The sequence below is a fragment of the Sprattus sprattus genome, assembly GCF_963457725.1.
Source record: "Sprattus sprattus genome assembly, chromosome: 17".
Classification (NCBI taxonomy): Eukaryota; Metazoa; Chordata; class Actinopteri; order Clupeiformes; family Clupeidae; genus Sprattus; species Sprattus sprattus.
The window spans coordinates 16,818,745-16,846,244 of NC_137915.1; the positions used below are offsets into that span (position 1 = coordinate 16,818,745).

At 45.9% G+C, this 27,500-nt stretch overlaps 1 protein-coding gene across 1 annotated transcript in view; it reads left to right on the forward strand.

The window, feature by feature from the left end:
• map3k22 (mitogen-activated protein kinase kinase kinase 22) overlaps positions 1-27,500 on the forward strand; it is a 49,557-nt gene that overhangs the window by 13,101 nt on the left and 8,956 nt on the right. Inside the window, exons 4-12 of the mRNA XM_080855400.1 lie at positions 7,134-7,249; positions 9,007-9,044; positions 14,205-14,304; positions 14,662-14,766; positions 15,063-15,177; positions 19,252-19,385; positions 19,829-19,893; positions 21,646-21,707; positions 26,038-26,109. Of these exons, the coding sequence (XP_080711526.1) occupies positions 7,134-7,249; positions 9,007-9,044; positions 14,205-14,304; positions 14,662-14,766; positions 15,063-15,177; positions 19,252-19,385; positions 19,829-19,893; positions 21,646-21,707; positions 26,038-26,109 (807 nt within the window). The remainder of the gene's footprint in view (positions 1-7,133; positions 7,250-9,006; positions 9,045-14,204; positions 14,305-14,661; positions 14,767-15,062; positions 15,178-19,251; positions 19,386-19,828; positions 19,894-21,645; positions 21,708-26,037; positions 26,110-27,500) is intronic.

Here is a 27,500-nt window from a genome sequence, read left to right on the forward strand (position 1 = left end):
TTAATGTGTGTGGCATGTGCACGTTAAGAGATCGGAGCTGTATACTGAGGTGTTTCGATGAGGAGGCAGTCGATCCAGCTGTTTACAGTTTGACCTCTGCTACACTGATTTATGGCTCTGTTGTGGAAAAATAAAGATGAAGTGGAAACTTTGTCTAACAGTACAACCGGTTTGCCTGTCTAAAAGTCAGGTTGACTTTGTCTTACACTCATATCTCGCGCTGATAGCCATCTCTGTAACTTAAGCCTGGTGCCAAGAATGATACAGTGACAACTTTTCTTTTTTTTCTTCTCTCTCTCTCTCTTACTCCTTCACAAAGACTTTCCATGACATCATCATGCAGGATTAAATCAACAGTCTTGGGGCAGTGTGTGTGTGAGTGTGTGTGTGTGTAGTGTGTGTGTGCAGTGAACATAAACATTGACAGATTAACGTGATTTGTGAAGTTAAAAGCAGCAGCTGCAGTGATGTAAAGGCAGGCAAGCATTGGAGCGCTGAAAGTGTTTTTCATTCTAATGATCCTAATGGCCTGAAATACTGTACAGTCTTTACAAATCCCTCTACTGACAGATCCTCTGTCTCTCTCTCTTTTTCTTACTATTTTCCTCTCCCTCCCTTTTCCTCTCTCTCTCTCTCTCCCTCTCTCTCTCTCTCTACTCACACCTACTACCCCCTCTCCTTTGCTGTGTGTGTGTGTGTTGGTGGGGCAGTCGAGACTCTAGTTGTTTCTCCTACTGCCTCTCCAACAGTGAAGCGTGCTGTAGCATCCCCCTCTTCATCGGCTTCACGGAGCTGTCACGGAACATGTGTCAAAACACAACAAACAAACCAAACAATGAAAAAAGTCACACAGGGCAAGTAAAGACAAGTAGGAACACAAACACATACCCATAACACACACACACACACACACACACACACACACACACACACGAACACACACACACACACACACACACACACACACACACACACACACACACACACACACACACACACACACACTGCACACTCTATAGCTTTCCTCACACATAGCCTACATACACACACACACACACACACACACACACACATACATACACAAACACATACCCACACACACACACACACACACACACACACACACACACACATATAGCGCTCCATCTGTCCGTTCAGACAGTTGGTCTGAAACCACCTTAGGCAGGTGCCATTTGCATAACGGCTGTCAATGGCGTCGTCAGCAACCCCTGTGAAGACTTAGGCTCCATCACAGCACGGGCTTCTTCACAGCCACCGCACAGGCAGTCAGCAAGTTGCTGTGGACTTATCAGTCATATTAAAGCTGCCTGCAGCTGAAGCAGTCAGGCAGTGCTACAGCTGACCTCTAACATTACTTACAGTTTTTTCCAATCAGTTTAACTTTTGTATCAATACCATGTACAAATTCCCCAAAACACTAAACACATTGAGCATAGTAGACCATATGAACCACACTGCGGATACTTGCCCCTATGCTTAGATACAAATGCAGTCAATAACATCTTCTTCCAAAATTCCTGAATACCTGTCCCAGTCAATGTTTACTACCAGCAAAACGCTGTGCAACTACAGCATATTTTGCCAGCTTTAGATACACTGTTCAAAACAGTTAACTTTCAGTTCAAAAACTAACTGACAGTAATTAAGATCACTGTATAGATGGAAATATGCTGTATTTGGACAGACAAGTTAAGTTATATGCTTGAATAAGAAAAAGTATTCTTATTTAGCAGAAAGTTTATTTAGATTATTACTATCTCTATAGTAATAGAGTCTACAGAAGGCAAACATAGATGTAACTGTTCCTGAAGAGTTGTTTCCACTATAACAGTATTACTGTATATGTAAGTCATAGGCTATCAGTGAAAGACAGTGATTAAAGAATGCAATTACAGTATATTTGCCGAAAACATGAAAACTGACTTCAGATAGAGAATGTTGCCGTAAATGCGAAGTTCAAAATGTAAAAGATTGACACCAAATGCAGAGGACAGAATGGATCAGCATTTCTGTAGGGCTACAGCAGACTTCTAGGGGTATTACAGTACTTTGGTAGACTGTACCTTGTGTTGATGTATGTAATTTACTGCATTGGAAATACTGCAGTAAATACGTAGCATATTCATGCCTTTTTGTTGTAATGTAGTAAGCCTATAAAGTGCAGTAACACGTGCAATTTTAGCATATGGCTGTAATGAAACATATTGCAGCATTAAAGAATTATTTGTTTACTGTAATATTACAAACTTTATTACTGTAGTCCAAATAAGTGTTTGTCTTTGTGTGTTTTTTCTCTTCTTTTCAATGCAACACTACAGTAATCTATGCCAAACTGGAGGACACAGCATCATTTAATATATGCAATTGGCAATGCTTAAGGTTGTTAGGTTTTTTTAGGTCATCGTACACTGAGAGAGAACATGTGCTAATGTAATGGCAGCATGAGTTGTGTTTTGGTGGTTGAAGTGCATTTTGCACCAAAGATTAACTGATATGCGTAGGTGTGTGTCTGTTAAGCCCACTGTGAACAGATCAATATTACAGAGAATGATTAAAGCGAGATTAAAGAGGTATGCACGTTTACGTAAAGGTTTCCATCGTTCTCACCATGAACCTGATTCTTATCAGCAGAAGGGCATGAAGATTAGTTGAAGCTGACAGTGATATCGGTGTCCTCGTGACAGCCACAGTTTTTTTTCCACTCCTTCCATTCTAAAATGCTGGCTGTTGACAGAAGCAAAAGTTCAGAAGTAGTTTTGAAAGGGAGGGTGAACAAGGACTGTAGTCCTTTCTCATAAACACCACATCCTCCTTCTCCTTCTCTTACTTCTTTCTCCTCCTCCTCTACTCCTCGTCCTCGTCCTCTTCTTCCCTCCTCCACGTTATCCTGATCCACCCCCTCCTCCTCCTTGTTCTTCTCCTCCTCTTATTCCCTCCTTATCCTCGTCCATCCCCTCCTCCTCTTTCTCCTCCTCCTCCCCTCCTCCTGTGTCAGTCATTTCTTCTCCAGCTCAGGGAATCCTGAGGATGTGAAGGTGTGAGTCATTCATCCGCACTTCTAGATGGAGGAAGTCCCGGCTCCGTCCCCGCTGTGTGTGTGTGTGTGTGTGTGTGTGTGTGTGTGTGTGTGTGTGTGTGTGTGTGTGTGTGTGTGTGTGTGTGTGTGTGTGTTTGTGTGTGTGTGTGTGTGTGTGTGTGTGTGTGTCTGTGTCTGTGTCTGTGTCTGTGTCTGTGTCTGTGTGTGTGTGTGTGTGTGTGTGTGTGTGTTAAATGGTACAGCTCTAACTGTTTGAATATGATGGGTTAAGAGTACCACAGAAAAAGGTGTGCGTGTGTGTGGGGTATCCTGCAAAGCCACTGCATTCATCAGGAAGTGTGTCAGCAGTCTGATTTGGCTTTTTTTTTTTCCTTGACCAATTTAGTTTTTCGTAGACCACGTCTGACCCATTCCCAGCAATACACTAGATAGATTGCACTTTAAATACTGTATGTGTAAATCCCTTGTATAGCCATTACGTCAACAGAAACGTATACAGCCTCCACTTTACAGAAGCCGTACAGTAAATAGTGCCTGAAATATCTCAGGGCTCTGCCCCATTGGCAAATAACCGCAATGTTGTGGGGTGGAAAGTGGACCAGCATCCCTCCTCCCAACCCCCCAACCCCGTAGCCTCCTGCTTGGAGCAGACAGATCCATGCTTGTCTGGGCCTGTGCTGAACTCTGGCTGAACTCTTGCAGGAGGCAGTGCCATGGTCAGCAGAACAGCTGGCAGTGGACCGTCCCAGCGGTGGGAAAGTGTTCAAAGGTGCGCTGGACCCCATCTGCTGTTCTCCGCCCCCCCACCCCCCCTCCAAAACCAGTGGGGTCCTGCCCAGTTTCCTCCCCAACGTTGCCTGCCCCAGCCAGCGCCATTCCGAGACACTGCTGCTCCTCAGACACTCTAATCCCATCTAATTCCGGAAAATTCCGCCCAGGCTGGCGTGTCCCGGTGTGTTTGTGCAGGTGGAGGTCTCTGTGAGTACTCCACTCAGTCCCGGCAGCGGCAGCAGCAGCAGCAGCGGAATTAAGCGACTGCTGTTAATTGGCTCCATTAAAGGCTCTTGAAATGGTAATCCCTGACGTGCTCATTTGCATGATTGCGTCCACTTGCTGGTGGCTGTGGCAGGTAGCAGGGTGAGATGTCAGAGCTTTGTAGTGTAGCAAAAAGAAACACAGAGAAAAACTGATGACACACGCCACACCCACACACACACCCACACACACATTACACACATATACTACATACACACATTACGTACATATACAAACACGCATGCTTCCGAATGAACATAACTGTTACATACTAATTGCACATTCAGCAAGCAAATGAAGATTGTAAAAAATGAAGCTGTGTTGTCTTCCAGATAGATAGGACACTCTGACTGAAGTGCTTCCACACCCAACTTACACACACACGCACACACACACACACAGTAAAAAAGTATTACCCTACAACACTGTCCTACAAAAACACCAATGTATCTTCAAAGACTGTATGTCTATTTGACTCGCATGCTAACATACTTAATTCTTAAAGTAATTAGAGACAGTGCTTTTATCTCAACCTCAAAATGGTTTATTTATCAAAGCACCATGTTGGAAGACAAAGGGAAGCTGTAATGTTCATATTAGGTTGATGCAAAACCATTGGTGTTGCTCCAGAGCACTGTGGTTTCTCTGCTGTTCTCTGCTATTCTCTTTCAAGTCCATTGTGGTAAGCGTCTGGTTGCCATTGATGTGTCTCTATATCACTTGTTACGTGGACTTGTTCTCCAAACACAGTTTGAGCTGTACTATTTAACAGACACACACACAGACAGAAGTTTTTTTAAAGGCTCAGTGCTGCCTCAAGTCCCAATAGGATATCTAGGCTACCAATTAACCATAGGGTGTAGCATTAGTGCTAACTAACAGTTTGAGATCTGATATTTAACACACACACACTCACACACTCTCTCTCTCTTTCTCACACTCTGTCTCTCTCTCTTACACACACCCTCACACCCTCTCTCTCTCTCACACACACACAGACAGACCCACTCATTCATCCCGTGCATTCTTCCTTCAGAGTGTTAATATGCAGCATTTGCTCAAGCCTCAGGTGTAACAACATTCTTCAATGGCAGAGTGAGGAAGCGACAGAGAGAGAGAGAGAGAGAGATATGTTTTAGCGGTTAACCCCACATCAACCCCCCACACCCAGTTGGAGTCTCTCCCTCCCCAACCCCCTACACCCCCCCCCCCCCCCTCCCACACACACACACACACCCAGCACATGTTCCCCGCTCGGATCACGCTCCCCGGCACGGACCAGAGGCCCTAGCTGGCCGGTGACATCACTCCAGGCTCAAGGAAGTAGGAGCCAGACATTGATGTTATGGAAATATGGCAATGGCTCTGAGCACACATTCTTTTTTCTTTTTTCTCTCTCTCTCTCTCTTCTTTTCCTGCTTGGTGGAAACTCGTCTGATAACATCTGGAGAGGAAGTGAGTGTGCAGTATGCACACTGGAGCCCAGCAAGCAGCCCGCTATGGAGCAGATTCGGCCCTCATCTCAGCTGGCAAGGGTGCACTGAGAAATTGTGGGCACCCTGAATAAGCCGAGTCTTTATAATCTAAATCTAAAAAAAACTATACATATACTGTATATGCTTAGGTATATACTTGTGTATATAACCTATACATATTTACTAATGTCCAGCACTAGGCTTTCTGAATCCATCAGGCCCTTCCCCACAAAGAATCTGTACTACCTGACACACTAAATCTAAGTCTAAATCTATAAAAGCTATACCACTTGGCATTTTTCAGACCAGCGCTGGGCCTGCAGAATGTTTTAACCTTTGCTGTCTAACCCCCTGAAAAATCTCAACCCTCACAGTTTAAGTCTTATAAAAACACAACCTGGAATGTTCCAGAGCCCACATCTAGCGCTGGACTCCTTTAAATCTTTTTACCCCCCCCAATCCCTCCACCCCCCACTGCACCCCCTGAGGTCTGGGCTTATTGCAGAGCCAGGTCCTCCCTGAGGGAGGTCCACTGAGCTCCTGCGTGTGCAGAGCTTGGCAGTAGGAGGCTCTTCCAACCAGTGCCAGCGAGCCCCAGAAAAAAGCCTGAATCACTCACACGGCTCTAATAAGATGATTAATCAGTTGCTTAATTAATTACAGAGATGGCCAGGGCACAGACCCCGGTGGAGGGTGGTGGTTTTCATTAAGCCCGAGTCGTATTAATAATTCCGCTCGCGTGAGGCCTCATCTGGCTTTGGTGTCGGCAGCGGTTAGCACCACTGCTATTGTTATGTGTGTGTGCCCACCGTACATCCCCTTGCGTCACAGAGAGGCTTTCGGTCTGGGCTCTAATGTGCACTCGCAGAGTCATTGATCTCCAGCTCCTGCTTCCTTGCAGCAGCGGCTCTGCCTTCTCTTTGTAATGAGGATCCCACGGGACAGCTTTCTCGCCTCGCTCCTCTCTCCCGCTAGGCTCCGGCTAGCTCTGCTCAGCTCGGCAGTGGGCGTCATGGTTACGGCTCTGTAGTGGAGTCACGTCGGCCTCCCTGTGATCTGTTTGCTTATGCCATTGAGTGCGTGTGTGTGTGTGTGTGTGTGTGTGCGGGGTCTTGGTGTATGTGGTGGCAAAGGCTAATATTTTTCAAACCAGCGATGACACTTTTATATTGTCAGTACTAACAGCAAGCTCTCCCTTACTTATTGTTGTCTTAGTGTAACGTCTGTAAACACTTGATTGATTTGAACCCCTCAAGTCATCTTCTCTTGCTTTTCCAAACAAACAACAAACAAAAGGACTGGATAGGAGGATACAGCAACGCAGAGTAATATAGGGACAAATCTGAAACATAACATTCACTGCTTTGGCAGCAAATAGCTAACATGCTAGCATCAGAGGAATGAGCACACTGCACGCCCTCAGGGGCTATCTACACCGAAGGGAGGGATTGCGCCGGGTGGCGTGATGCCGTGTTGAGTGACTTGGCGTGACGTGATGTGACATGACGTGGCGTTCATCCTGGTGCTAACATGGGTTTGTGTTTTTTGTCTCTTTGCTTTGGCAGAAGATGAAGAAGCGCTCCACTCCATCATGAAGGATCTGGCGGCGCTTAGCTCCCGCAGTTACCCCAACAGCAACATGGGTCACAAGCCCAAGATTCGCAGCCCCAACCCCCGACAGGTAAGAGGATCAGATGATCATATCTCGAGCCATGCACACAGACACACCCATACACACACACACACACACACACACACACACACACACACACACACACACACATACCAAAACCCATACGTAGACTCACAGGCATGCTCACTCACTCAATTACTCACACACACAAACAGACACACGCACACACACACACACACATACACACACTCACACACACACACACACACACACACACACACACACACACACACACACACACACACTCTCTCTTCGCTGCAGGCTATTTTTCATTTCGCAGTTACAAGGGAATTCCTCTGCTGTGCTAAACAACAAATGATGATGGAAATGCGCATTAACTGAACTGATTCATCTGCATCCACTCTGGGACATTCACTCACCCACCGCTCCCTTCTACTCTGTCTTATCCAATCAACCACCAGTGCACCATTATTATATCACATCAATACTATAAGTATGTCATCTTTAATGCTGCATGGCACGGGCAAGCCTCACAGATTGATAGATTTTATGGCTCAGAGTGAGGGCCTTTGTTTGAGGTGAACCTGTGAGAATCCGGTGAGCTGGGCTCGGAGCTCAAGTGCTGTAAGATGCTGTCAGGAACAGGAAACAGCTGAGAGAGGCCACACTGCACCGAGCCCAAATCCAGTCAGAGCTAACATGTGTGTGTGTGTTTGTGTGTGGGGGGGCTGGGGTTGGTGTGTGTGTGGGTGTGTGTGGTGTGTGTCATCACCTCTGTTCACATCGCATTACTGTCACTCTAGACCAAAGTCAAAGTACAAGACAAATTACGCTGTACATAAACACACACACACACAAACTGTCTCACACACGCGCACACACACACACACACACACACACACACACACACACACACACACACACACACACACACACACACACACACACACACACACACATACACACACAAAACTGTAAACAAACACTAGTCTCTTTGAGACATGACTGGAAATGCTAGCCACACACTGTAGAAACTACTCCACCTCAGCATTGTACATTGTGCATTTCAAAATAAATAAAGCAACGTCCTCACATCATCTTGAAGTTTTTAATAAAAAAATGTCATCACAACAGTCTGTTCTCATCGCCGTGTTCTGCTTCTTCTTCTTCCTCATTCTCTCTTTCTCTCTCTCTCTCTCTCTCTCTCTCTATCTATCGCTCTCTCTCTCTCACCAAACATTGCCTCATTTCGGCAGAGGGGCGATTGGGCAATTCTGGCCTCGAGGCACATAAACACGCCTAGGGAGAGAGTTTCCTTTCTGTTCTCTGCCAGCAATCTGCCAGAGTGTGGAGTCAACCCATACTTTCTACTAAATCCTTTATTGTAAAGACGCACCACTTGAATTTGCGTCGTGTTTCGGAGCTCAAGTCCTTGTTAGCTTGTTGTGACACTGTCGTGATTCTGTTAGTTTACTTTAGGTAAGGGCATTGTATCGTTAAGCATCTCCCTTGAATCTCCTTGGATTCAAAGGGACTTTGTTCCAGTTAAGCTGAATTCAGTGCCTGTATTTCCTGGCAATATCACTGATCACAGCCAGTTACACCCCCTCCCAAATCCCCTTGCATTGCTTTCCAACTGGAAACTAATGAAAGCACATCAGCCAAAAACTAAATTTTTGCTGCCATTACTGGCTTCGCTTATCCATCTGTCAGTACTGTGTTTAGAGAGTAAAAAAAAAACATTGATGCTTTCCATTTATTCAGTTTTTTTTTTCTTTGGACAGGATCTACGGGTGAAGTTGGAGCATGAGAGAGAGAAACGGTAAGTTGTGAAATGGTCCCCTTCTCTCTGAAATGCCTCGAGTTCCTGTGTGAGGTTCGGAGGTCGTGTTTGGCTCCGCATGGGGTTTCAGCACGTGGAAAACAAGGGATGGGAGAATCTGAATTGTAGGACAATTACTGCTCTGGCATTTTTGATGTGGCATGAATCTGTGGCAGGATTGGGAGTGAGAGAGAGAGTGATTGAGATGGGGTGAGAGAGACTGACAGAAAGAGAGAAGAGAATGGGGAGAGTGAAAGAGTGGGAGAGGATGTCAACTCTTTGAGCTCATTGACACACCCTGCACTGACCTACAGTGCTTCACATTTCTGACATGTTTCTGGGGGCAGCTCTAGCTGAAGGCAGTGGCTAGAAAACAGTAGGTCTGGTGGTAGTGCTGACGGCAAGAGTGTGTGTGAGAGTGAGTGCTATAAAAGCACTCTGTTCTCTTTTCTCACAAGATATGGGCTCTTGCAAGTTTCAGATTGTCCCCTGAGTTTCACAAGAGTATATAGTAGATGTGCTTCTTCAGCTTGACCAATTAGTCGGAGAGGTTATTCTTACCTTGAGATTTTTTTGTATAAACAGCAGCACAGAGAATTCAAGGTCATTATATCCCAAGAGAACAGGCAGAGTGTGTGTGTGTGTGTGTGTGTGTGTGCGTGCGTGCGTGAGTGCGTGCGTGCGTGTGTGCGTGCGCGCGTGAGTGTGTGTGTGTATGCGTGTTTGTGTGCAGTGACAATGCAGAAGCCTTCCTCTTGGAGTGTGTTCACACCACAAAGAGGACATGCTAGGATAAGTCACACTTTGGTCTGAGTGGCCCCGAAGGAATCATGAGAGGAGGAGAGGGGGAAAAAGAGAGATGGGTAGAGGGAGAGGGAGGGAGATAGTGAAGGAGAGAGGCAGGGGGTGACAGCAAAAGGGAGGATGAAATGGAGTGAGAGAGGGAGGGAGAGTGGGAGAAAGAGAAGGTGTGAGCAAAGGAGAGAAAGAAAACAGACAGAAAGATGAAGAGACAGAGAGAGAGAGATGAAGAGAGAGAGAGATGGAGTGAGAAAGCCTCAGAGAGAAAGAGCAGCCTCATCATCGGCGCTGACGGACAGTCCACACACTCACACACACAGACGGAGACACACACACTCATCCTCATACATGCTCTCACACACACTCTCACACACACACACACACACACACACACACACACACACACACACACACACACATACACACACACATACATACACACACAGAGAAAGAGATAGAGAGAGAGATAGAGAGTGTCAACCATCAACCCTCCTTCCCTCCCCGTCCGGCTTCATCCCTTTAATTGGCCACTGAGGAAGAGGCAGGAGTTTTCTGTGTGTGTGTGTGTTTGTGTGTGTGTGCATGTGTTTGTGTGTGTGTGTGTGTGTGTGTGTGTGTGTGTGTATGGTGGGGAGGGGGTGCTTCTTCTACTCTGTCGTATGTTGCCGCTGTTCTAAATCTCTAAATCTAAAGTTTTCCCTTACGCCATGGCTGCTGTGACAGATAGACACTGGACTGGGTGACGGGGGAGATAATGATTTGCATACTGATAACAGGGCGGTCATTGGGTTCACTTCCACCAGATACTTTTTTGATGATCTGACTTCTGCACACATACATACATACACACACAAACACACACACACACACACAGAGTACTCACATACTCTGTCACACACACTCATACCCTGACACACACATACACACACACACACACACACACACACACACACAAGCACTAACACTAACACTGAGAGCACTCATACTCTGACAGACACACACACATACACACACACACACTTTGATTGTTCCCTGTCCCAGCCTCCCTGTCATAGCCAGATGGTAAGGCATAAACAATACTTGTCCAAGCACAACCATTAATATGCATGAAGAGACGCCTTACATAAATACCCAGCTCCCAAGGGTAAAACTAGAAAACTTAAATCACCTTTTTATGTGTCTAGATGATATGGCTACATGCATTTAATACCATTAAGTCACTGATAGATGAGTCTGCAAGATATTTATAGTACATTAATTGGAGTCGGTAGGAAGAAATGATGATGCCCGGTTTAATAATGTTAAAGTACCCCTATCATGATAATAAAAAAATCAGCTTAAAAAAAGAAGGAACATGGAGAATGTTTGGAAGTGTAAATTAAATAGCAGTGTGGTGGCAATGAGGCACAGTGTGATCTGAGTGTGTGTGTATGTGTGTGTGTGTTTGTGTGTGTGTGTGTGTGTGTGTGTGTGTGTGTGTGTGTGTGTGTGTGTGTGTGTGTGTGTGTGTATTGGTTTCACATGGACAGTCTACTCTCGGAGTAGCATCGAGGCACAGGCAGTGAGGAAGAGGAGGAGGAAGGTCCAGTAAGTTGCCTAATTGGACCCTCTCCACTCACTGTTGGCTGGACTTGAAGTCTTGAAACAGGAAAAGGGGTGTGCATGTGCGTGTGTGTTTGTGTGTGTGTGAGAGAGAGAGCGATAGAGTTAGTTAGAGAGAGAGAGAGAAAGGACGACAGAGTGAATTTGTGCTCTGTTGCACGCAATGAAAGACTGCTGTGTGTGTGTGTGTGTGCGTCAGGTACCATGCAATGTGGGATCTCCTGAAGATAGCAAATTCATGTGTATGTTTGTGTGGGTAAGTGTGTTTGTGCGCAAGCCCACCACGTGTGTGTCCTCCTCAGACAGTACGAGACAGAGAGGGTAAAAATGAGCCTATTATTTGTGCACATCACGGAAGGAACGTCGCCTCACATCACTGCGTATCCTCCCGCCTCATCCCGCATCCTCCGTCCTCCTTTACTATGACGACAGGCATTTCCGTGGCGATCTGCCCCATCGCCTGTCATAAACAGTGCTGGGGATTTTAGGTCATGCCAAGCGTCCAACCGTCCCCCCCCCCCCCCCCCCCCCCCCCCCCACCCCACCACCACCCCCCACCCACTCCCTTGTTTCCTAGAACCGATGCCCCTAGACAACATCCAATATAGAGCAATTACCACAACAACCGCACTCATCAGTAAACAAGCAGTGATTGTCACCAGTGGAGCTCTTTGGAGGAAATTGTTGAGACGTGTTCCCAAAAAGCCAGAGACAGAGAAGGAGAGAAGATAGAGATTAATAGGAAGGGGGGATAGAGAGCCGGAGAAGGGAAAAAGAGAGAGAAAGAAAGGGGAGAGAGAGGGAGACAGCTAGAGAATGACAGACAAGACAGGGTGAGTAGAGAGGAACGTGATGTTGGGACGGGGAAGGAGGAGGAAATGGAAAACGGACTTCCTGCTGCTGCTGCAGCCATGGCCGTCGCTCCACATTTTCTTTTCCTTTTTCCTTTTTTCTCTTTTTTTTTGGCTTTCCTCTCAGGAAGCCTCTCTCTCGCACTCAGATGTGGGGCCAACCCTGCTGCTCGAGCTGCAGGGAGCTCTCAAACACACACACACACACACACACACACACACACTAACATTCTCTATCTCTGACACACACACACACACAGACATTCTCACTCTCTCTGACACAGACACACACTGGCATTCTCTGTCTTCTTACAAACACACATACACACACACGCACGCACGCACACACACACACACACACACTCACAGCTGCATTCCCACAGACACACATACAGAGACATTATCTCACTCTCTAAAACAAACACATATAGAATGCATATACAGTATTTTCTCAGACACTGACATGTAAACACACATTCACACACACACTCACACACACACACATTCGCACGGACACTCGCAAATACATTCACATGTACATGCAGATTACTGCATGTAAACTCACATGTTACTCACGTGTGCACCTACATTACCCTCTTTCATCCATACATGTCCCAAAACCACATGCTTGCTCACGAAGAACAATGCTGTTGGACAGAATTGCACACACATACGCATGGTCGCCCGCAATACATGTCTCTCTATCACACACGCACACACACACATACACACACACACACACACACACACAAGCACACAAAGACACATTCTCTCTCACACCCACATCCGTGCTGATAAAAAAGCCGGTAATCAAGTTATTCAATAAACGCTCACTCTTTAATCAAACACATAGAGAAACACAAACTTTTACCTCACAAGCTCTTTAATCATGAACCACTCATGCACACACACTCAGACACACACACACGCACACACACACAGAGACGTACGCACACAGACAGACACACACACACACACACACACACACACAGAGACGCACACAGACACACACACACACACACACACACACACACACACACACACACACACACACACACACACACACACATACACATACAACACACTCAGACACACTGATGCACACACACACATGTACACACACACACATTCACACACACACACACACACACACACACATTAGAGGCATAGGCATAACCCCAGTCTCTCCTTCTTCTCCCTGTTTGATTAATCATGCTTCGGCGTGTCAGTCACCTCCCGCCCGTGCCTCGTGGTCCTGCTCTCATGTTGCGTCTAGGGCCACCTAAATTCACCCACGGCACCAGGGCAACAGGTTACGACAGACAAACAGACCGGCCGCTGGTGTGCTTTGGGCGCCTGCCATGAAACACGTCTGACAGGGCATGGCCGCAACTGAGCCCGGGGGCGTTTCCTTGCTGGACTGGACTTAAGTTTTCATCACTCTGGCCAGCCTGTTGCCACTTGGCCTTTACGGCATAAAACATCCATATTTTTGACGCAGTGCAATATATATCTGACTGTAGGAGTGCAGTGAATGTGTATACTATATGTGCCAGGAGCATTTTGTACTCTGGCCATGGAGAGGTTGTCTGAGCCTTGTCTTTATTCTGTTCTTTCTGTTGCTATGGTTATGGTTGTTGTTTTGGTGACGTAAAGCCCAGATCGTGGCCCTGTGAAATGTAATAACATTCAGTTGGACACATACAATTGTTTGACGCAATGCAGGTTATCGTAATGAAATACATATTTATGAGTGATGCTGTAAAGTAAAGTAATCAATTGAAATCAAGTCAAAAATGTAAGCGACTTTTGAGCTATATTTTAAGTCCTCTACTGTTTCCTTCTTCTTTCAAGCACCAGTGATCTTGACCTTTAACCCTGTTTGTGTTTCACGGTGTTCTTTCAGGATCATCATGTTCCAGCAGCCCCTCAAGTTCAAGGAGTTACTCCAGAAAGTAACCGAGGCTTTTGGCCAACAGATGGACATGTTTTATACTGACAAAGAGGTAATGTGTGTGTGTGTGTGTGTGTGTGTGTGTGTGTGTGTGTGTGTGTGTGTGTGTGTGTGTGTGTGTGTGTGTGTGTGTCTGTGTCTGTGTGTGTGTGTGTGTGTGTGTCTGTGTGTGTGTTTGTTTTTTCAGTAACCTAACCCACATACAGTCTAAAAGAAGAAGTACTGTTGTATGATTATGTACAGTGTATAATATTAGAATATAGGATTTTTAAGTAGCTGTTTTATATCAACTGTCTTGTGTGTCTGTGTCTACATTTAAGTGTCCATCTGTGTATGTGTTTTCTAGAATAGAAATAATAGAATAGAAAAGCCTTTATTGTCATTGTATTTACATACAACGAAATTCCAGGTAATGCTGCCGTTGAAGAGCCAGGAGGACTTGGAGAAAGTTCCGTTGTGTGCCGGCTTGAACGGCCCTATGAGGATATCCCTGAAAACTCCCAAGAACAACCATGTGGGTACCCCCCCCCCCCCCCCTCCCCCATTTCACACGCCTCACTTGGCATGACAACATTCAAACCAAACACTATGATAACCACAATAAGGGTAACCACAGGACAGGAGGAGTTTTGCAATTCAATCAGTGAAGGTCATGCAGGGAGATCTTTGTGATGCGTCTTCAAGCTGTGAATGTTTTCACATCGTTACTTGTATCAGTTTGGTGTGATTTTTTTTTTTATCTGTACTGTGCTTCTGGTGGTTTTTAATTAATTTTATTACAATAGTTAACATGTCCCCTCCGTATGGCAGTTTCTACAGGTGAACAGTAGGGACAAACAGAGTGAGATGAAGTCATCCAGGTCGCTTGGGGACATCAAGGGATCTCTGCTCAAGGGCTCGGAGCGAGTGCGCAAACATTCCACAGGTGCGTCACAAACTCATGCCCACACACTCATACACACCTGCAAACTTAACAGAAAGATATCAAAGAGCCATTAGCCAGCTTGTTTATCAGTCATTCCAGTCACACTACATCCCTGAAGTGACATCAGCAAGGGGACGTTGACGTCAGGTGTTTAGCTGGTGTGTGTGTATGTGCGTGTGTGTGCATGCGTGCGCGTGTGTGTGTGTGTGCGTGCGTGCGTGAATGTGTGTGTGCGTGCGTGCGTGCGTACATGAGTGCGTGAGTGTGTGTGTGTGTGTGTGTGTGCATGGCAGGGGGAGTAGTAAGTCACCAGGGGAGTTTTCCAAGGGCAGGCTTCAGCGGGTGGCGCTGTGATCGGTGAACCTAAAGAAGATCTATTTCATCTCGCTTCATGCAAATGAATGCAAATGCTCAGCGGTGGCGGCGGCATTGTCACAACTGACAGATATGTTGGGCACAGGACGCAATAAGGACAAGCGATGGCGCCAATAATTAATGAATCTTTACACCAAGAAGTGCCCTTTCTGTAGTCCCATAAAACTTGAGGAATTTACTCCCCCCTGCCCCCCCCCTCACACACACACACACACACACACACACACACATACACACACACACACACACACACACACACACACACACACACACACACACACTCCACTTCACTCACCACCTGTCATCCATGTGGAGCCTCCCTCAGCACTTTTTGGAGATCAAAAGGCACAAAATATGTGCCACTTCTGCTCTAGGCCTCTCAGAGATGAGACGGACTGTCAGAGGATCCTGAGTTGTTCTTCACCGTCCGCTCTGTGTGGGGGAGAGAAGGCGAAAGGGCCTTGCTCTGTTTGAAGGATGGCTTCTCAAAAGGAGGGCTCTTTTTGTTCAGCTTCAGAATGATTTCTGAGGTTCAGGCTCACACACACACACACACACACACACACGCACACACACACACCCACACACACAGACAGACGCACACACACATACACCCACGTGCAGTCAGGCAGTCATCCTTACACATGCTAACACATATGCTAACGCATGCACTCACACACACATAAAGCGGCACACACACACACACATACATTCACACCTAGATACACAAACGCTCTGAAACACACAGACATTCTTCCCCTTTTCATTGTAATCTCTCTCTTCTCTCACTCTCTTTTTCTCTTGCCCTAACACACACATGCACTCACACAAACAGATCCATACACACACTCTCAGTGACAGCACTCCTTTGCTGTCAGATTTGGTCAGTCTTTGAAAGGTCAGCCTTCTGCTCCTCGTGTCTCCTGTCTGGATTTGCTGCAAGCTTTTGTCACTGAGAACACACACACACACACACACACACACACACACACACACACACATACACACGCACACACGCACACACGCACGCACATACACATACACTTGCAGGTGAACCCTTCAGTAACCCTTCTCCCTGTGGCTGTATTTGCTCACAGATCTGCAGATTGCAGTGGTTACTGCTAACTGCTAACCTTTAGTGCGCTACCGTGGCATCAGCCGCAGTGGATGGAGCTACGGTGCATCCTGAAGTGTAGTGTAATTTATGATAATTATGGGCTACTCGGATAAAACCTCAATGCTGCCGCGAGGCTTTTGTCAGCAAGGAGAGAGTGTGTGTGTGTGGTCTCTGGTGGGTGTCTCTGTCTTTCTCATGGTCTCTCTATCTCTCTCTCTCTCTCGCTCTCTCTCTTTCTCTCTCATGAACACAAGCACACATACACTCACATACACTTACACACACGCACACTCACACCCTCCCTGCTCTCTCTCACTGCTTCTCTCTCTCTCTCCCTCTCTCTCTCTCTCTCTCTCTCTCTCTCTCTCTCTCTCTCTCTCTCTCTCTGTATCCCTGAGCTAGCCTGTGGTAGTGTGTGTGTGTGTGTGTGTGTGTGTGTGGCTGGTGGGATGGTGCAGTTGTTGAGTGGTGCAGTGCATGCTTGGATAGAGATGCTGGGGTGCCGATGTGGACCTGATTGTGTTATCCACACTGAGTGAGCAGAATCCACACAGAGAGAAAGAGAGAGAGAGGGAGAGGGGGAGAAAGGGAGAGAGAGAGGAAGTAAATAAAGAAAGAAAAGATGACGTGAGATAGTGATAAATAAGAAGGGGAGTATGTGACAGATGAAGAGAAGGAGAAATTGTCATATAGACAGAGAGCCGTGACTGTGGGACGCTTCAGTGGTTGTGCATTGCCCTGCATCTGATTGTCCTTCTCTCCCTCTCTTCCACACACTCACTCTATTTTACTCTCCTCCCTGTCCCACTCTCCTTTCACCTTAGGCTCTTCCCTCTCTTCCGCGCTCTCTTTCTGTCATTCCTCTCTCGTCCGTCAACTCTCTCTTACCATCTTCTCTTTCCCTCCCTCTCTCTGTCTCTTTTCACACCTGAGAGTGGAGAGAAGCTTAGATTCACACTCCCGCCTGTTGTACCGCGCTACGCCGTGCCGTGTTGTGTTGTGCTGTGCTGGCAGTGAAAGCCAGTGGCACGGACTCAAGGCTGTGTTTTCTCAGCGCGGAGCGTGACAGAAGCGGAAGGGCACGTCCACTCCGCCGAGGCGAAAGGCGACCGAGTGCTGGCTTCTAAGCGGGATTCGCTCACGTCGCTGGCGCCAGACGCCAAACGTTTTAGGCTTTGCTTTTCTTTTCTTTTTTTAAGAGATCATCTTCTGTTTCCTCTCATCTCTGATGACCCTTGGTGTCTTTTCGCTGGCGCCCTCCCTCTCCCCCCTCCCCCCTTTTCCTCTTATCTCCTCTCATCTACTCCTCCCCTCCATCCTGTCTTTCCTGTCGTCTCCTCACACCTCCTCTCTCTGCTCTTTCGCTCATTCACCTCCGCCCCTCCCTATCCTCTGCTCCACCTCCCCTGTCCTTACCCCTCTCATCCTCTCCCCGTCCCCCTTCTTATTCTATGCTGTGCCATACCAGATAACCCACTCCCTTCTCTTGAGGTTGTTCTGAGACCTCCTCAAGCCCCCACTCATGACACACCTCCCCTCTTCTCTTCTCTTTGCCCTCTCTCTAACTCTCCATCCCCTGCTTGTTCTGTGCGGTACATATATCACCCAGTTCCCCCCTCTTTTCCTTCATTTGGTCCCAGTCCCACTGTCCCGTCATCAGCTCCCCCACCAAGGCCCACATCTCCCCCCTCTTCTGCCCCCTCTTCTGCCCTCCATCACCTCCTTCTTTATTGGTGTGCATATATCGTCGCTGTCCCTCTCTTTCTCTCTCTCTCTCTCTCTCTCTCTCTCTCGTTGTCTCTTTCTCTCTTTCTCTGTCTCTCTGCTCCTGTCTCAGTCCGTCACTGTCCTCCCCTTTGCGTTTCATCTCTATAACACAAACTAATTTGGAGCGTTTGTCTTTCATCTCTCGCTGTTTTATCGCCTCACTTAGCCTCCCTGGTTTCTCAGGCTCTCACTCTCCTCCCTCTCCTCTCCTTCTCTTGATCTCTCTCTCTCTATCTCTCTATCCCTCTCCTCTCCTGATCTCTCTCTCTCTCTATCTCTCTATATCGCTCTCCTGTCCTTCTCTTGATCTCTTTCTCTCTCTCCCCTGCTCCCTCTCTTTGCTCTCTCTTGATCTATCTTTCTTTTTGTCTCTCCTCTCCTCCCTCTTTGCTTTCTCTTGATCTACCTTTTTTTTTGTCTCCCTTCTCCTTCCTCTTTGTCTTTAATTTCAATGTTTTCCTGGTGTGAACTGGAGATCGTTTGTACATGAGAAAACGTATTACACCCTGGAATAAAAACACAAACAATTTGTGTAGACAAATTACGTACCACAAATATGCTAATACAACAACCCAACTACTGGGAATGCAAATGTTCAAAAATATCAATGAAATGTCATGACACCGAGGTTGTCTCTTTCTCTGTCTTTCTCTCCATCTCTGTTTTTCTTTTTTTCTTCAATCTCTTCCCTCTGTCATTCTATTTATCTTTCTCTCAATCTCATTCCCTTTCCCCTCTTTTTTCTGTCTGCCTCTCTCTCTAACCCTCCCTCTCTCCCTGTCTCTAACCCTCCCTCTCTATCTCCGCCCCTCCAGGCTCTCTGCACACAGGCCGCACGTCCCCCCCTCCCGGCAGCGTTCCTGAGGAGCAGCAGCAGATCGCCCGGCAGGGTTCCTACACCAGCATCCACAGCGAGGGCGAGTTCATCCCCGAGATCCACGAGCAGAGCGTAAGGAACGCACCCGTGCCCGTGACCGAACCCGCGCCACTAGCACTCATGGGCACCTCCAAGACACACTGATGAATCACACATCAATTCATACCACCCTAACACACACACAAACACACATCTCTAAGGTAGCTAGTAACTGGTAGCAAGATAGACATCACCAAAGGAGCCATAGTCTGCATGTAGTCTGCATCACCAGAGTGTTACCCACTCAAATCTGTTGAAACATTTACATTTGGCCCATTGAGTGAGAGCGGTCACAATTCACACACTGTTAGGTTAAGGAAAAGTCATTGAAAATCATTTTAAAAAATGCTGAGTAAAGAGATTTCTGCAGGAGCAGGTAGCCTGGCCTTGGGGCCCCAGTAGATGGAGGGTGAGGGTGCTGGATAAATGATGGGACAGTGTGTGTTGATTCACTCTTGATCGCTCCTCTCTTGCAGCTTATCGAGCCGTTTGATGATTCACTGTCTAGCAGCTGCCAGTCACTGGACCAAGCCCTGGACAGGTAAGAAGAGTGTTCAGTGCACCTGTGTGGGTGGTGTGTGTGTGTGTGTGTGTGTGTGTGTGTGTGTGTGTGTGTGTGTGTGTGTGTGTGTGTGTGTGTGTGTGTGTGTGTGTTTGTCTGTGTGTGCGTGTGTGTTTGTGTGTGTGCGCATGACTATGCACAAATGTGTTTCAATGGGTTTATAGTGGTGTGTATGAGCACTGTGTATGCTTGTGTTGATACGGTCTCTAGATGTTTGTGTGTGTGTGTGTGTGTTTTTGTCTCCGTATGTTTATTTTCACATGTACAGTAGATGTGTGTTTTTTTATTTCATGTTTTCATACGCACATGTATGTGTATCTGTGTGTGTGTGTGGGTGTGTGTGTGTGTGTGTTTGTGTTCGCTGCACATGTAAGCGTCTGCTGTTGTATGTCTTTCCAGTGTGTGTTTGTGTAAGAGGGGGTTATCAGCGTCCATTTAAGCCGGGCGTAGTAGTCAGCACAACACCCGTCCCCTCTGCTGGTGCCTGGCAGGAAATGACAGCAGGTCGCTACAAAGCAACCAGAGAGGCCCCGTGGTCGCTAGGCAGCAACTCTCTTATCTGGACGCTGGGATTCCAGGGCTATCACTCACGGCTTGTGTTACTGTTGGGGGGAGGGGGAGTGAAAAAGGGAGGAAGAGGGAGGAGAAAGAAAGAGAGAGAAAGAGGGCTATTAGGAACAAGTGAGCGAAAAGGATGGGGAGTAATGAAATAGCATTAAGAAATAGAGAGCGAGCGAGTGAAAGAGAGGACATCTGGTAAAAAAGACAAACTGTGAAAGTTAGCGAGAAAGAACGAGAGAGAGAAAGAGAGAGAAAGAGAGAGTGAGACGGAAACCAGCACTACCTGCGCAAGCCTTATCTGGCCTCTGGTCCCAGAGAACAATGGCAGGAAACGACTGCATGGAAAAATGTTCCCTCTTTCTGAGCGTGCGTGGACGCTATCCGGGGTCTCGCCCCCCCCTTCTACCCCCTGCTCACCGATGCCCCCAGTGGCCAAATGTGACGTCACTCTCTGCATGATCATTGGGTCACGGCCAACAATACATCTGCACCCCATGCCTACCAGTGCAACATTACACTCACCAGTATGAAATAGATCTAATTATAGGCTAACGACAGAGCTGGTACTAATTCACCTCAACAGATTGTTGTTGTGTTCAGGTTTAATTTAAAGAAAGGACTGCATACACCAGCATAGCTGCTTAAGAGAGCACATTCATTAGAACAGGTAATAAGACCTCTTCGTAGATTTTTTTGGTAGGTTTGAGCCATACCAGGACTTACATATTCATGACTTTAATCAAGTTAAAGAAAATGTGAGTTTTTTTGTTGAGCTTTAGACAGAATATGCTGAAGTGAGTGCTTTAACCCTGAGGGTCACATGGCAAAACTCAATAGAATGAATGAATGTGTGATAGAATTATATGTTACATGGCAACCCTTAGTGTTGCATTTTGTTCAGCGTCTGTGTTGTGTGTGTGTGTGTGTGTGTGTGTGTGTGAGTGTGAGAAAGAGAAAGAGAGAGAGAGGGGTTGGGGCAATGCAGTGGAATGTAGGGCAGAAGCCTGCCAGCAGCTCGCATCCAAGTTTTGCCTCTGTAGGTGAGGGAATTAAAGGCGAAAAATAGCCATAGTCATTTGTCTTCTCTCTCTTCTTTCTCCCTCTTTCTCTTTCTCTGTCTTTTTTCTTCTCTCTTTCCCCCCTCTCCACCCCTCCCTCTTGTTACTGTAGTCCTCCTTTTTCCCAGAACAACCGGGACAACAATTACCTGAACCTCAACTACGAGTACAAAGGTTGGTGCAGCCTTTTCTTATTACTCTACACCCCCCCCCCCCCCCCCCCCCCACACACATACACACACACACACCTCGCCTCACCCCAACCACGACTCAAGCAGCCATTTTAATGACCGCCACCTCGTTATCGTCACAGGCCATGTGGCTGTGAGGATTTGAAGACCTAACTGTGTGTGACCGGCAGCTATTGCTTTTCTGTAGTTTAGGGAGCGCGAGAAAAGGTGGGGGGGGGGGGGGGATGTGTGTGTGTGTGTGTGTGTGTGTGTCTGGGAAGTTTACCATATCAAGCAGTAGGTTGTATTGCTGAGAGTAAAAAAAACACTAGGTGCTTTAAATTCTGCAGTCAGTGGGGCAGAGCTTCCAGGAGACGGAGTTCAGACGCTGGAGACGGAGACGGAGACGGACGGGTGGAGAATGAAGGGATTTGCGCACCATGTCTCCTCTTTTCTAATTACTTTTTAGCCCCAGTCTTCACATGGAAACACAGAGAGAGAGCGAATCAGAGAGAGAGGGAGAGGGAGGAAGAAGGAGAACAGAAACTCTCTCACTTTCTCTCTCTCTTTCTCTCTCTTCCTCTTTCTTTCGCTCTCATTCTCCTTGCCCCGTGGAGCTCTTCTTCTGTCTCCCTGTGTTGTTCCTCTTGAACGGCGATCAAATACAGCAGGCCTCCCTGGTAATGAGATAATAATCCCCCCAAACAGAGGGAGCCCAAACACACGCGTACGAGCACACACTCTCACACCAAACACACACATATGCACACATGTTCTTTTCATAAATACACACACACACACACATACATACAAACATATACACACACACATAAAATAAATAAATATATGGTGTACAATATACATAAATATATTGTGTGCATATACACAAACATACAATTATAGTTTGTTAGACACAAAAATACCCACTGTAATGTCCATGCACTGAAATTACACTATACACCCACAAATATATTCTGTCACAGACACCACTTGAACTTAGAATCACAAAACCTCACTCACACAAACACACAGCACAGATTTTTCATTCTGTTGAAATGCAGGGATATGTCCATTAGCACAGACACACATGCACACACACACACACACACACTATTACACACACATACATGTGCCAAGAGAAGACTAAGAACATTAATTCGGCCTCACACACTTATTCCTACTAGGATTACTCTCTTACTTTTGCTTTCTCTTACACACATGGACCAACATGTGAGAGAATAGAAGCACACTCGCACACACACACACACACACTCTCTCTCTCACACAAACAACCTTATACACACACACACACACACACACACACACACACTCTCTCTCTCATACACACAATCTCTCACACACACACACACACACACACACTCCCTCATACACACAATCTCTCTCTCTCTCTCACACACACACACACTTGCGCGCTCCACAGCAGTTAGGATAACTCCAAAGCGAGCTCAAATGGTTTGTTTACTGGGCCCGTGAGTACATTTTTCCTCTCCTTCCCCTGTTGCGGCTAAACACAGAAAATCAGCCCGTCTCCCCGGGATACGGCTATGAAAAACAGCGCGCTGGGAGACAGTCATCTGACTGAACAGCTGCTTTCAATTGCAGTGCGGCCGCCCTTCGCCTCCCTCAGCACGAGTCGCCCCCACCTGCATTTACTTACTGACACACACACACACACACACACACGCTACATACACACACTCATCCTGTTTCCCTCATCCATCTGCACGTGCAGAGAAGCACACACATAAAAATACTGCTTCTATTGCTAGTTCTCTTATCGCACACTCTGTCTTGATTTCACTAATGTGATGCACTTTTGCATTGCATACAAACACTCACTCACACACACTCACACACACTCATACACACACACACACACATACACATGCACACACACACAGTCACACTTGAAAATGTGCACACATACACAAATCTTTTTTGTGTTTGAAGTAGTGCTTAATGGAACAGAATGGGTGGGGGAACACAACCTCCTGAGTGCTGTGCGTGCTTGTTTAAGCAGGTGCTTCAGACAGCGATTATCCCAATTCACTTTTGGGAAGCTTAGAAACAAAGCAGTAGCTTCTTTGTTCCATTTACTGTCAGTGCATAGATATGCAGGCTTCTCAGCAGCACTCATTCATTCAGCATCATACAATTCACCACAAATTACTCTTATCTGCAATAGTAACACTAAAACTGGGGCTCCTCTGTGAAGGCGTTAGTGAAGCATATTGATTCATGTATATTACTAGCTGAAAAATGCATGCTGGTGTGTTGCTCTCTACAGCACTTTGGCAGGTATAATTGGTATTGTTGTGCTCAGTGGTGGACGAAGTAAACCAATTGTGTACTTGAGTAAAAGTACAGTTACATTGCATTGAATATTACTCAAGTAAATGTAAAAGTATTCACCTCATTTTTTTACTTGAGTAGAAGTACAAAAGTATCTGCCTTCAAAAATACTTAAGTATTAAAAGTAAAAGTATTTTTTTTTTTAACTGTCACATCAAAACCCCTACTTGAACAGGTGAACAATGCTTTACATTTGCCTAATCAAACCCAAAATACTCAAAACTATATTATCTTTAAGTAAGACCAAGTGGTTTTGAAGCAACAACACAAAAAGCATTCCTTCAAGTTTCATTATTTTATTTTCCATTCATTTCACTTGTCATAAACAGAGTAGTCATAGGAATGAATTGCACGTTCACTTCGCTTGGCCATGAATTCGACTGTGTCCCCGGCGTTAACGTTTGGTAAGGGAGGCTGTATTAAACTGGCACTTAGCATCTCCACAGATAATTTGGGTGCTAGCATATTGCTTTGGATAAAAAAAAACCTGTTAATGTAATGTATTTCAATGTAATATAATCAACCGGGGCATATTTATAACCACTCTGTTAGTAGTAGTCATGTAATGGCGAACTTACATTGATGTGCTTTTTTAAATTTGATGGCGAGTTCCAGAATGCCGACAGCGTAGTGTTCTTAATGCAGAGGCGACACTTGAAGTAATAGGACTCTTTTTTCTTTTCGATGAATTAAAACCATTCGGCTAAATAAGGCCAGGGGTGTTGGGCACCAACTTCTGTTTCATCCGATGATGCTGCAGTCAGCTCCTCAGCCATTTACCTGACAAATAATATGAATAATCTCTAGGAGTAAGAACTCTCAATGACCACAAGCACGTACACCACCTTATGCTTCCAGCTCCAGCGTGACTGTCGCTGCCAAATGTGAGGACCCGCCTGATGTGAGTCCGCATGCGCAAACTTTGCGACACTATTGTAGTACAACGAGCCAGGTAATGCTGGTGGTGTAGGCTACAGCATGAAGTGGAATGACAAGCGCATTTGTTTACGTTTGAAATCCACCAAGGTTTATGATGTTAAGCTTCATGTTTATTGAATTATTAGTTAAGCAGTGCATTCATTAGCCTACTAGTAGCCTAACAGTAATACAACATAGCCCCATATGTTGACACTGAACCTTATGCTGTAAATCGTTGACAAAATTATAAAACACTACGTTAAATAAACCTACATTATGCGTTAAGAGAAGCCAGATACGTTGATATTAAACCATGTATGAGCATGCATGTCTTGGATAGTTTGCTCCTGAGCCTTCTGCCGTAAACCGTTTGTGTTTGCGCATGCGGACTCACATCAGGCAGCGGCGGACTCACATCAGGCAGGGTCCTCACATTTGGCAGCGACAGTGACTTTGCAATTCTTCAATCAGGACTACACCTGTTGTTAACTTCAGCAGATAATCGCGCGCTGGGCGCTGCCGGTGATTGGTTATAGTCGCGATACACTTTGACCTTTTGGTATTTTATTAAAAATAAAAAAGGAATGAGTAAGGAACGAGTGTTTCTGTAAATGTAAAGAACTGAAAAGTAATAATTTTCGCTTTAAATGTAGTGAAGTAAAAGTATAAAGTCTTACCAAATAAATGTACTTGAGTTAAGTACAGATACATGGAAATGTTACTTAAGTACAGTAACGAATTACATGTACTTCGTTACTGTCCACCACTGGTTGTGCTTACTCTTAACAAGTCTCGGAGCTTACTACAGTTTGATTGTATAAAAGCATCTTTCAAATGCATAAATGTGAATATAGTAGTTTCTAGTAGTAGTAGTAACTACTGTTTAACGACATTCCTGCATCTCATAACTTTCTGACCCACTGAATGCATTGCCTTCAAGTCTGTAGTTCAGTGCAGTCTACCAAGTAGCTGATGTCTTAGCTCCAGTCCCTTAAAATGTGTGGTGACATGGATGTGTGTGTGTGTGTGTGCTCCCCCTACAGGTCGGCACGGGAAACACGGGACTTTCCCCAGGCAGTTCCAGTTGCCCAATCGTAGTAAGGACTACGGTGATGGTAAGTAACCTTTTCTAGAACAATGGCGTGTGCAGTCATGCCTCCGATAAAAAGGATTAATGGGCTGAGTCACTGGTGTACTTTTGTGTTGTTTTTTCTCTCTCTCTCTCTCTCTTTTTGGCTTATTGAAATTAACCACTCCCCTGTTGACTCTGTATTATCAGCCTGCTGGGGGTTGGGTTAATGCAGTATAATGAATATAAATTGAACTGTGTAGTGGGTTGGATTCGTTAAAGTTGTTGTTCGTTTCCCACAAGAGCTTGCAGGTCTAGCAGTTATTTCAAAACGGCCACTATCATGTCAGTAATAGACATTACCAGTGGTGGCAGTTAATAATATAGAAATCAATTCAAATGTATAAATATTTCTGTAAATAAAAAAAAACAGATGACATTAATTCAAATTTGATTTACTCACTAACTCACTGATTTCTTGGTTGATTGAGTGATTGACTGTTTGATTTTTGTCCTGGAATGCCACAGAGCTAAAAGATGCACCTTAAAACCACTGTAACAGACTGTCCTGTTATCATGAGAAGGCCCAGTTCTCTCCAGTATGCCTGTGGCTACGACTCTAAGACTGTATGGTTGTGAGGGGAGAGGGGAGCTTGTGCCTGGTGGGCTGGTGGGTTGGTGGGCTGGTTGGTTGGCAGCTGCAGGGCTCTGTGCTTACTTGCCGGCTGTGTAACCTTGGCCGGCGGTGATTTACGTTTCCCTTGTGTGGAGCAGGCTACACTGACTTGTATAAAAACATTGCAAGCGGCTTCCTGTCTGCGGGGAAATCAAGCGGAACAGTGTGTGTGCTCGAGTGTGTGTGTCGCATGTGTGTGTGTGTGTCTGTTTGTGTGTACATGGTGAAGATTGCAGACTGAGGGATGGATAGAGAAAGGGAGAGTGAGAAAGAGCATGGTCTGTATTTGTGAGGGTTATGTGAACTGTATGCAGTTTCATGCCCTGTAGTAATGGGGATACATTAGTATGTCTGAGCCATTGAAAGACAGGCAGTATTTGCACATAGGTTTGTAGGTGATGTGTTTGTATGCATGGACATGGCATGTGTCTCTTACGCTTGCGTGGATAGCGTATGAATACGGTGGTATGTGTGTTGGTTTTGTTGATGTATGTATGAGTATGTTTAGCGGTGCTCGGCTGTGGAGAGTTGGAGAGCTGGTATTGTGTTGATGCCTGTCTTTGTGCATGTGCACTAAGGCGTGATAAATTTGCTTTGTTTTTATTTCCATATTGTTGAAACAGGTGCAGAGACACATGTGCCTTTATTTACTCATGTTGATGGAGACTTTATTTAAATATATTGTTAGGTGTGTCTAGCTTGAATGTAATATGTTCTCATAATGGGTGAAGTGAGAATGTTAGCTGCTGCTGTGCATTTAG